This window comes from Sander vitreus, chromosome 1, assembly GCF_031162955.1.
Source record: "Sander vitreus isolate 19-12246 chromosome 1, sanVit1, whole genome shotgun sequence".
Lineage (NCBI taxonomy): Eukaryota > Metazoa > Chordata > Actinopteri > Perciformes > Percidae > Sander > Sander vitreus.
The window spans coordinates 30,465,495-30,477,785 of NC_135855.1; the positions used below are offsets into that span (position 1 = coordinate 30,465,495).

The 12,291-nt window shown below is 42.6% G+C and overlaps 1 protein-coding gene across 1 annotated transcript in view; it reads left to right on the plus strand.

Annotated features, from left to right (window-relative positions):
• Window positions 1-386: 386 nt before the first annotated feature.
• The window catches only part of LOC144519256 (RNA polymerase II elongation factor ELL2-like), a 28,445-nt gene continuing 16,540 nt past the window's right edge, over window positions 387-12,291 (plus strand). The window contains exons 1-2 of the mRNA XM_078252271.1: window positions 387-569; window positions 1,124-1,171. Of these exons, the coding sequence (XP_078108397.1) occupies window positions 432-569; window positions 1,124-1,171 (186 nt within the window). The 5' untranslated portion in view covers window positions 387-431. The remainder of the gene's footprint in view (window positions 570-1,123; window positions 1,172-12,291) is intronic.

Here is a 12,291-nt window from a genome sequence, read left to right on the forward strand (position 1 = left end):
TAGTATAGCTGTCTGGCTTTACCCTGCAGAGATCTGAGGAGCAGTTAACTATAGTCCTTATAAATCGACCGGAGTTTAAAATGCCAACACAAAGAAAGCGGAAGGTAACTGACATCTGGCCGAAATGAGGGACATCCTGCGGAATTTCCTGTGGCTCCTGAACTATCCCCTATATTGTTATTTATATATATTTTATAAAGTAAGAAGGAATATTCTAGACATTGTAGGTTATTATGCTAATAAGAGTAGACCTACACCTCATGTAGAAATACAGTGTACAGTTTCTGGTGTGCACGGTGCGTAGACTGTGAATAGTCTATGGCACTGTGCTGTTGTCGCCGTGGCTCCGCCCACACCGTGACGTCGCAGGGAGAGTGTTGAGCAGAGAGAGGAAAGCAGCTTTAATTGCAGGGCAGAGAGAAAAGCCAGCGATGGCTTCGCTCAGGCAGGAGCACCAGTACGGTCTCTCATGTGAAAAAAATAACAAAAACAGCCCGAACAGGACGCTGTACCATGTCAAGCTCACGGACACGGCTATCAGGGCGCTGGAGGCTTACCAAAACCTCAAGGTACCTTTTCCTCGCTGTTTGTGTGTGCGTGTGTTTGGAGATGAATTCAGTGTTGTTAAAGTTGTCGGCTGAGCTTTTCACTGTTGCATTTTGGTAAATTACTTTTTTGAGCGTATTCTTTTTTTTTATTTTATTTTTTTTATAAATAGCGTCTTTGGTAGTAGGCTATAGTCTAAATCAATAAATGAGAGTCGCTCAAACTAGTTAACAGTCACCTCTGAATCGCTGAGTAGCATATAGGACTAAAGCCTGTGATTGTCGGGAAAGAGGAGCCCGTCAGCTGTTTGCTGGGAAACCTTCCTTGTGCTTCAAACTAAAGCCGAAAGCCCGCAGTCTGCCAAGTTATCTAATTGACAACTAGGCTAGGCTCATAATTAGCTCCAGTGGAGACCATTAACAGCACACAGGCATTATTGATTGTGTAACTTTATTAATTTAGGCTACACGTAAACACATTAGAGCATCATTTTGTTTACTGGACTCATTTAGATTATAGAGCTCTCTGAATACCTGCAACTTTGTCACATTCATTCTCTGTCTTTCTCTCACCACAGGGATCTTTACCAAGTGAACCATCAATTTGTTTCAAAGGAAACCAAGGGGTAAGTTTGTTCATATTTTTACAAGTTGAGCTCATTGTGCACGGTATCCTACGTGTAATCTTGTTAAAGCCAATCTAGCAATAAAATAGAAGATCACTTTTTAAACCAAGTGTTATTAATCTGCATACACCAAGGTGTTTAAACGGATGGTTTTGTTACGAAGGCAACATAGCTGTCACCGTGACATTATTTTAAAACAACAATGTAGACCAAATCAATCTTAAATTCTACAACCTCAAACAAGCTTTTGTTTCTCAAACATTGCTGTTGACTCACACTACCCACCAAACTGCAGCAGTGGGAGTGCTCAGATGGGAGCTTATAGCTGGATGTCTCCAGCAGATAGGAGGCATGCAGGTTACTGGTTCAGGCTGGTGACTGTGGAGAGGCTTTGTTAGGTCAGTGAGCTACGCTGGGAAAAGGACTAGAGGGAGAAGTGTGCTCAGTCTGCAGTAGGGAGATGAGTTATCATAATTCAAATGAGGAGCCTTCAGTTACAGATATTAACTTTCTGTGCCTTGTTCTCATTTGAGGAAATACACTTTAATATATGTCTGAGTGTGTATTCAATATGTAATACACTTAGAGATGTACCGATACCAGTATCAGTATTGGCTCCGATACTGCCTAAAACGCTGGTATCGGTATCGGGAAGTACGGAGTTTATGCACCGATCTGATACCACGTAATAAAGCCCTAAAGAAAATCTACGTTAAAGTAGTTTATTTATGTTCTTTTTCCGTTATAACTGACTGTCAAACTGGATAATAAAAGAAGGTTCTGTGGCATTAATTGTTTGTGTTTGTTCATGTTTCACAAAGAGTGTAACCTGAGCCAGACTGACAACAAAGATAGAAATAATATCACATCCATACAGGGATAGTAGAATACAGTTGTAATAAATAATAATAAAATATATGACACACTGGTATCGGATCGGTACTCGGTATCGGCCGATATGCAAGTTCATGTATCAGAATCGGGAAGCAAAAAATGGTATCGGGCCATCTCTAAATACACAGACACTCGGACATCAGTGATACTCTTGTGCTCTTGAAACGGAATCATAATCTGCTGCATGTAGCCTGAACTATGTATGTTTTGACTAAAGTCAGGAGCAGCTGTGTCCTTGGGGAATACTTTATTTTTCAGTCAATTCTATGTGCATGGGCTGGAAAGAGTTGGGGGGAAGGGGGGTTAACAGACTGGATTTTAAACCTGTTAGTGTAAGTGTGTGCATGATGTTGGAGTGTGTGTTGCTCCTGCTTAATTTGAGGCAGTGAGGTACATTTTAAAAATTAGTTTTACCTGAAAGAGTGTTGCACAGTATGGTTTATTCTTTAATCTTTATTCATTTTACTTCCTGTCCATCATCTCTTTTATTACGATCAGGTAGGGGCTTTTAATTTACCCAGTTAGTTTCGGTAAAGTCCCTAAACTGGCCGCTGCACAGACTGTCACTATACCACAGGACTGTCTGCCCGAGAGGCAGTTCTCTGTTCTGGGTCAAGTGTTAAAGGGTCAGTTGGTCAGCTGCTTTTCTTTTTGTGGCTTTGTAGATCCCAACTGCAAAGGCCTTGACAGGAATATGTGTGGCTTTAAATTAGAAGAAAAGCTGCTAATCAAATTCACAGCTTCACGGCTCACACACTAAGCTGTGGGACAGAGTATGTGCTGAGAAGTAGCCGGCCAAAAAACTTTGCTTAAGATTGGATTCGGTCCCATTTTATCTGAGAAACTAATGTACTTGTAAAATAAAGTGTTTTTAAATAGACACACTTCAATCTAGTTCACTTAAGATATTTAGTTTACTGGCTTTGTCCTGCACCTAGCACAGGGGTGGAATGTCACCTGTTTGAATAAAAGACATTAAACCAATTACATTGATTATATGGTAGTTTTTCTGAGATCAAATGTAGCACCGTGCTGTATTAAATACTGTATCGAAACATGTTTGAAGATCGCAATCAAGGCCTGAGCCTGTATTCAAGGTTTTACACCATGACAGTCCCTTCTTTGCACCACTGCTGTGATGGCAGAGGGATTGCAGGGAATTTCACACCACTCCCTGTACGTGGCACTGAGAGCTAAAGTTATTAGCCAAATGAATGTTTAGAGGTAATTACAGGAGCCATAATGTTCTTGATTACAGTGTGAGGCATCAGGACTTCAGTTTGCATTAGCTTTCCCTGTCTGTCTGACTCAGACATTCATGAATGTGTGTTTTTTTTGTATGTGCGAGTGTGTGTAGCACTGGCACACATTTGCTGCAGTAATAGCTAGGCAGATGTAATGAACTCTGCCCTGCCAATTTTCCTCTCCCATTCCCAGGTTGGAGTCTCACTTTTTCTCAGTGTGTTTGTAATGAAAGAGAGAGAGCACCGCAAGTGGTGTGTCTGTGTGTGAGTGACAAGCATACTGCTCATGTATGCATGCATTTTAATGTGTTGAAGGCTTGCATTTGTTTGCTGTGAGGTGGGTGTGGCTGTTTATGTGTGTGTGTTTATGCTGTGCCCTGTGTGGCCTAAATGCATGATTTATTCAGGTCCTTTTTCCTGTCCTGCCCCCTCTGCCCATTGTGCAGCAGTCTTTAGCCTGGCAGGACTCGGATCCCCTGAGCACCCTTGTGTGTGTGTGTGTGTGTGTGTGTGTGTGTGTGTGTGTGTGTGTGTGTGTGTGTGTGTGTGTGTGTGTGTGTGTGTGTGTGTGTGTGTGTGTGGTTTGTGTTTGTTTGGTTTGTCTGTGTGAATGGGGGCATTTTTGGCACTTGCTTTTCTATGAGTATCTGTGTATTGAGTGTAGTTTTTTTTTTTGTCTGTGTGTGTGTTTACGCTGCCTATGCTGAGATCCCCAGAGTCCCCCTCTGATTGTGTGTTGTCTCCTCTGATTTGAATAACAATGAGCGGGGGAATGCAGGCTATGTGTTGCCGCACTCTTTGGATCACCCAAAATGAATCGAGTACAGTCAGCCCAGATGTCTTGTGGCCTACCCTCAGGGTTTGTTTGTGCCCACCATGATAGAAACGTCCCTGCTGTGGATCTAATGGAGTGGAGACTAAAATGGAGAACACTGCAAACATCTTCCATCATAAACATTTAGTTATTTACCCACGACCGAAGTTTAGACTTGAAGTCTAGACTTCAATCTGAAATCTGTGGGGGGGATTTTTAACATGGGAAACACTAATGTTACTTCCATTGCAGTAGAAGCTGAATTATCAGTGACATAGGCATATGAACTGGCCAATTATTTACAATATAAAACACTGTAAAATGCACCCTTAAGTAACGCATTAATCATCTTGAAACATCAAATTTAAGAAGTACTTAACACATTGGTAAAATGTATGGCTTTTTAGAACGTAAGCATAATTTCAGATTGCAAAAGATCTTCCACTGCATTTCAGTCATCTCTTCAGTATACTGCATATGTTGTGAATGTCACTTGTTATAAATGTGTGTTTTCTCTTAGATCACGTTAATTGGTGTGTGTGCCCACAAAGGGGGGAATTGTTGAGGGTTTATGATGTTTTAAACACTGGGGGTTATAGTTAGCTACTTTCTCTAAAAATCTCTTGTGCACTGACCGGATTACTTTTATATTTAGCATGTGTGCATGACAAAGACCAGCAGAAAAGCGTCCCTCTGAGAACCAGCAGCTCTAGAAAAATGTGCTCTCTGTCCAATTAAGCAGCTTGGAGATATGAAGTAAATCTTGGCTCCTTGAGGAACGTGTCCCGTGTAATTCCCTCACGTAAAAATCCACACCGTGAGCTAATGAGGCATAAAAGGGCACACACACACACATACACATACACACACACACACACACACACACACACACACACACACACACACACACACACACACACACACACATACACATACGTGTGTCATGGCCCTGCATGTGTGGACACACAGCATTCTGCTGTAGGGATGATCCGATACTGATATGGGATATCGGGCCCGTACTGACTCAAATAGCTGGATAGGGTATTGGTGACAATGGGGCCTATCTATTCAATTCTATGTTTATATACTATATACATTATATACTGGAATTTATATTCCTGTAATAAATTTGTTGCTGCATACTAAAGGTTTGCATTATAATTGTAAATCCAGTAATCCAGAAGCTCTTTTACCAAGTTGCTGGTGCATGACTTATTGCTACTTGAGTCCTCACTAAGACCAAGAGAGTGGATCACATCACTCCAGTTCTGAAGTCTCTACACTGGCTTCCAGTGCCTCAAAGAATTGATTTCAAAATATTTTGCTGGTTTATAAATCACTAAACCGTTTCGGGCCAAAATACATTTCTGATCTGTTACTACACTATGACCCACCCAGACCTCTCAGGTCGTCTGGGACAGGTCTGCTTGTTGTCCCCAGAGTCAGAACTAAACAGGGAGAAGCAGCGTTCAGTTTTTATGCTCCACATATCTGGAACAAACTCCCAGGAAACTGCAGGTCCGCAGCAACTCTCAGTTCTTTTAAATCAAGGCTGAAGACCTTTTTTTTTTATGTTGTTTTTCTTTAAATAATTGTTCATTTCTTATACTGCACTGTAACTTTTATTCTCGTATTTTATCTTTATCTATATCTTTATCTTTTATCTTATTATCTTTATAAAAAAAATTTAATCGTTTTTAACTGCTGATGTTGCCTTTCTTTAAATAATTGTTAATTTATAAGTCCTCCGGGAGGCCCGAGTTGGACTAGGTTAACTTGTTCTTATACTGCACTGTAAATTTTATTCTCGTATTTTATCTGTTTTAAATTTTTTTAATCGTTTTTAACTGCTCTTTAATGTTTAATGTAAAGCACTTTAAATTGCCCTGTTGCTGAAATGTGCTATACAAATAAAGCTTCCTTGCCTTGCGTTATCATTTATAATTTATATCCATGTATTTATTTGTTACTTTTTGTTTAACAAAGCAATGATCAAGCCTGATGTTGCCTTACACAGTCTATATCCTTTGCGTTCCACTTCCAGGATTGCTCCGGTGCTGCAGGAAATTCCGTTGTTTTTCCGTTTCCTTCCGCTTTCTTTGTGTTGGAATTTTAAATTCAGTGGATTTATGAGGACTATTGTTGACTGCTCCTCAGATCTCTGCAGGGTAATTTGAGACAGCTAGCTAGACTATCTGTCTAATCTGAGTTTTCTCTCACACGACTATTTTGCAGCGGCTCTGTGCGGAGTTTAGCACCGCCCATGACGATTCTGATTGTTTTAAAGAAATGCCATTAAACCAGAGCATGTTTTCCTTCCATCCCCGCATGCTATGTGGAGTAGCCAGACCCTCCTTCAGCGCGCTTTGGAGGAGGGACTTCCTTACACATGAACGAATGAGCCCAGTCACTTCCACAAAGTAAGGCATACAGCTTAATAATTAAACACTGGTATTGGTATCGGGACTAAAAAAGTCCCGATACCAATACCGACACCTAGCTTGAGAGAAGGAGGGGGCTTTTGTCAGACACAATGACCCACAATGTGTTGAAGTTGACAGTTTGGCCCTCAGGCACCTGCCAGAGACGTATCGTTCTTGGCATTGGAGGGGAAACCTTGGGGGATGCTTGTGGCACAGCACCCTTCCTACCCTCCCTCCTCCTCCTTAATGCTCAACTTCCTCTCCCCCAAATACTGGAGCTTGCAGCTCTGGGAGCAGCTCTGGCAGCAGCTCTATCCCTCTGTGAAATTGCAAATGAAAAGGAATGGAAGGCGATTACAGGCTAGGGCTTGACTACATGCACTGTCTCCCACTCAAGGAAGCCACGTTAATCACCCAATGCCAGCATGTGTAACTCAGCTAGAGAGAAGACACTGCGTAGCTCCAAGCATTGACTGGTTTACTGTGGGATCATAAACACATACGAAAACATGCAAAATCTCTAGTTTCTCTCTTTGTACGTCCTTCTCCACCGTCCCTTCTTGCTCCACTCGGTCGGAGACACAGACACACATTGTGTTTTGTATCGCTGTCCTCCATTGTGGAGGGGGCTCTTCTTAAATGGCATGTGTCAACTTGTGGCCCTGGGAATGATTCGTCTCTTTTGTTTGTGATGAGATGATGAGAAGTAGTGTTTAGTGAGGATGAGGCTGGTGTCTGGCTAGCTGTCTTAGCTTTTGGTGTGTTTGTGTTTGTCTGTCTTTGTGTCTCTAAGCCAGTGGCGGAGATGTTTGGCTGATAGCTAGACTTTGGCCTTTCTCCCTCCTCAGTCCTTGAGTGGCAGTAATGCTGATTACACCCTGGTGAGAGGAGCTGGAGCTGAGCCTCTTTTTGCTCACGCTGGATTAACGCAGACACACACACACACACACACACACACACACACACACACACACACACACACACACACACACACACACATTCACAGAGTTTGCATTAGCACCAGGCCCGGAGTGACTTGCCTCCTGCTGATAAGAGACAGCGGTGGTGGCGACAGGTTTCACTCCCTCCTCCTCCGGCACCTCCTCCCTCTCCTCCTATCAACCAGAAAGGGGAAGCAGTGCCATGGCATCCCACTCTGGAGCCGAGGAGGCCAGAACAAAAGACAGCTTGTTTTCAGAAGGCCATTACTCAGGCTGCAGAGGATGTGGAAACAATAGCCTGCATGAGATCTACACCCAGACCCCACATTCAACCAAAAGCTAGCAGGAAACATAAGCCCTGTGCACCGACAGCAGACTTCTCACAGTTTTTTCAATCAACTTTATAGTTTGATAAAGACAGGAAAATGAGCCTCTCCCGTCCTGCGTCTTCAACGTGTGGAGACATTTATGACAGTCAAGAGAGAACTGTGGCTCATTAAGATACTGACGCCACATATACAGACAGTCTTTACTTTTATTGTGTCAACTGCTCATAAGCAGGGCAGTTTTCTGTGTTACTTGGCAAGTAAACTTAGCACAAAAGGTAAGGAAATTTGTAAGGAACATGCATTTGTGGGATGAGCAGCAGCACGGAGTATGTGGGTGGCGCCCATGAAAAATTTGCCAAATCTTCTCTGCCATTGCCAAACTATGCTACTCAGCGCCATTGTTATTTTGCTGTTGCTATTGACACTTGTTTTGAGGCTTGTCATCATTGGAGGCAATCTCAATGCAGAGAGATATAGAGATGAGATTCTGCAACCAATGGCAATCCCATATCTCCACAGTCTGGGACCGAACTCTATCCTCCAGGATGACAACTCTCGGCCCCCACAGGGCGGGGTTTATCAGAGAATACCTCCAGAATGTGGGAGTGGAGAGGATGGAATGGCCTGCCAGCAGTCCTGACCTCAACCCCATTGAACTCTTGTGGGATCAGCTTGGGCATGCTGTTCGTGCCATAGTGACCAACACAACCACGTTGGCTGACTTGCGACAAATGGTGGTTGAAGAATGGGATGACAACCCACAGCAGTGTGTGACCAGGCTGGTGACCAGCATGAGGAGGAGGTGCCAGGCTGGTGTGGCTGTGTATGGTTCTTCCACACGCTACTGAGGCTCATTTGTGAAATGAATAAATTGTTAAATTGCCAACATGTCTTGTTTCTTCAAACTTCAATCCACCAAACACCAAACAGGTCAATGGCAGAATAAGCTGTTTGTCATTGGCAGAGAAGATTTGTCAAATTTTTCATGGGCGCAACCCACATACTTAGCCCTGCTGCTCATCCCACAAATGCATGTTCCTTACAAATGGGGCGCCATTTGAAAGGGAACTAAACAGGCTTTCCAACGGTATAGTTGCAGAATTTAGTGTAAACACACAATCACAGATATCACTGTATTTTTGGTTTATGCACAGAGGTGACATTTAGAGCTGCAGGTAACGACTCACCAAACCATAAACTGCTGCTGCTGCGTTCTCTACATTAGCTGGTGGGGTGAAGAGTTTTATATTTCTTCACATGTTCCTGTTTTCCAACATGACTAATATAGCAAGATTGGGAATAAAAATAATCTAGGCCTGAGGTAATGAATGTGTGCTTCTTTATGCGTGTGTGAAATGGAGGAAGCGTCCTGTTCAGTCAATATAGAGAGATACAGAAGCTCAGAAAAGGACATTCAAGTGAACACTGTGCACCAAAATTGCAGCCCATTTGTTATGGTAATATGATTTTGTTTGGTTTGTATTTGCCTCGGTGGATACTGTTTAAAGTGGTACGTGCACACAGGTGTTTACCAGCTGCGACGGCGACGCTGGTATTGTTTTCACTTTGTGTGTGTGTGTGTGTCCTGGAGACACCTACTGTAGTGAGAACTACCACAGAGGCAGTTTTGAGTACTTTGCCAGGTGTGCGCGTTTTTGGATCCTGATCAATACACCTGTCATGACATAGTTGTGTCCCCTAGCAAAGCTAGAGCGTACGTGTCATTTGCTATCAACTAGCTATTTGGGACTACTTCAAGCGGGCAAATCTATTTTTTCCTGCGTTGTTATTTCTTTCTCCTCAGAGCGGACTGTGCGGCGAGCGGCACATTACACTAACTTAATTTGTTGACGCCATCAGTTTTTTATTTTATGACCGCCTCCTCCCCCGCAGCAAAGTTAAAACCCCAGAAGACGAACAGGTGAAGACCTGCTCGATTCAATCTGCAGAGTCCTGATATGCTGCACCCACTGCAGCACAGAACGCTCCCTACTATGGTTTAGTCACAGTTTATTAATATTGAACGTCTTGTGTGTCCAAACTGCACCACATTTGACACGCCATGTTTATTGGGTACCCAGCCAACACCCGCCAAATGTGAGGTAGATCGGATGAACGGTTCTCGAGATATTCAAATGACAGCCAGCCAGACATGCACATTCACACAGACAGAGATTCCTGCCTTTATAGTTGGCCTGTATATAGTTTATTAGAAAGGCTGAGTAGACCTCCTCAGAAGACTGTGTTATATTGATTAGCATCCCTCTCCTGTAAGCTTGGTCACACACATTTGAAACCAATATCTGCATATAGAATAAACCTTTAGATAATTTTCCTTTTGCTCTAAATGCTGATGTTGATGGCAATTCTAAAACTTGAAAGAAGTCTGGCAGACTTCAGCAAGTAAACAACTGTATTGAAGCAAAAAGTTGTGAAGCTTGTAGACTGAGATAACAGACAGACCGATATACGCAAACAGTAACACGATTGAGGGAGATTGATGGCGTAGAACAAAAATAGAGGAGGAAATACTGAAAAGACGGAACCACCAGGATAAGACTGTCGGAGCTGCATTAATTAAAATGTGAATTAAATGCAGAATGTGAGGAGTGACAGAGGTAGGTTCAGGGATAAGACTGGCTTGTCTTGGGGTGAATATGTGAAGTTAGTAGGCCCCAGTTGCCATGGGTTGGGTTCAAGAATGTATTATTATACCTTCATCCATACTAATAAGTTTTTGTTTAAAAACGCATATCTTTTCCTACGTTTACGTCCTCACGCATCCACACTACTCCGGTGTTTCCGAGCCCCTAAAACCTTTAGAAACGCTGCCGACCCTGTTTAGAAAACTGCAGGGTTGCGTTGTTGTAAATATTTCATTATTCATGGTCAGTTGAATTATTTTAAGTGCCTAGTCCTTTGTCAGAGCACCTCTCTGTGTTTGACTTGCCTTGTGTGCCTCTCAGGAGAATGCACCAGGCTTTAGTGCGGGCCCCAGCAGCTGGGAACGAGAGTGCTTGTTGTAGTTTGCACAGCGGGCGTCTTGAAGTCTGCCCATGGAGGTCATACGAGCAGTCACAACTGGATTGATGCCATCCAGTGCTCCTGGGTGTGATGCATCACTTGGCATTTGCATCAGCTGGAATTTTGTGATGGCATGATCCAGTGAACACAGTCCATAAAATATTCATTGTTGTTACTGTGAAGGAAGATTGGTGGATGATCTCTTCACTGACTGAGTGGCACAGGCTTTGTATCAAAAATAGATTTTGACTTAATAAGCATAACATTTCAGTTCAAACTTATTTAAAACATTTAATTTTCACCTTTACATCTGTAGCTCTTCCAGCCATCCTCAAATAGAGATGTGTGAACTCTAAAAAAAAAACTTTGTTGTAGTTGTTACCTTTTACAGATTTGCTCCCTCCCATACTATGTTCCTGTGAAATGACAAGAGTCCACATTACTCAGCCATAGTTAAACTTCCTGCAGTTCCAACAGACTGAACTGCAAAGAGAGTCTAAAGCTGGTGACACACCAGGCAAACAGCAAAGAAGTTAGCTAGCTTGCTAGCTTGCTTGTTATGGGTCTCACTCTAGCACTTGTCTATATCCACGACGTTCCACTTGTGGGTTTTGCTCCGGTGCCGCAGGAAATTCCGCCGGATGCATGTCTTTTCGCCGATGTCTGTTTCCATCCGCTTTCTTTGTGTTGGAATTTTAAACTCCAGTCGATTTATGAGGACTAGCTAAGGACTAATCTAGCTAGACTTGTTCAACCAAAACAAGTTCCATCCCGAGGCTATTTTGAGGCGGCACAGTGGCTCTGAGCAGACCTTAGCACCGCTCAAGATGATTGTGATTGGTTTAAAGATATGGCAATAAACCAGAGCATGTTTTTCTCCCATCCAGAAATGCTCTGTGGACTAGCCAGACCCTCCTCCGCAGCGCTGTGGAGGAAGGTCTGGCAATGCGAGACTAGTCTAGCACCAACCATAGTGGAGAAAGAGCGAGAGGTCTATGGTCTTTAAATTAAGTTTTAAGCTATAGGACATTATTTTATTAGTTTTTTTGTAATATGTAAATATTTTAAAAGGCATGTTTATGTTGATATAAAATACCTACACAAGTACTTATGTAATGTATCTCATTGTACGTCATTTGACAGCCCTATCGTTTATTGGATTGATCCGATGAGATGAAGATGAAGAATTGTGGATCAACAGATTGATTTATTGGCTAATCTTTTTAGCACTTGTCGGGATTCGATTATCTTAAACCTTAGTTTGCACTAGAGATGGTCCGATACCATTTTTTGCTTCCCGATACTGATTCCGATACCTGAACTTGCGTATCGGCCGATATCGAGTACCGATCCGATACCAGTGTGTCATATATTTTATTATGTTTTAACAGCTGTATTCTACTATCCCTGTATGGATGTGATATTATTTCTATCTTTGTTGTCTGTCTGGC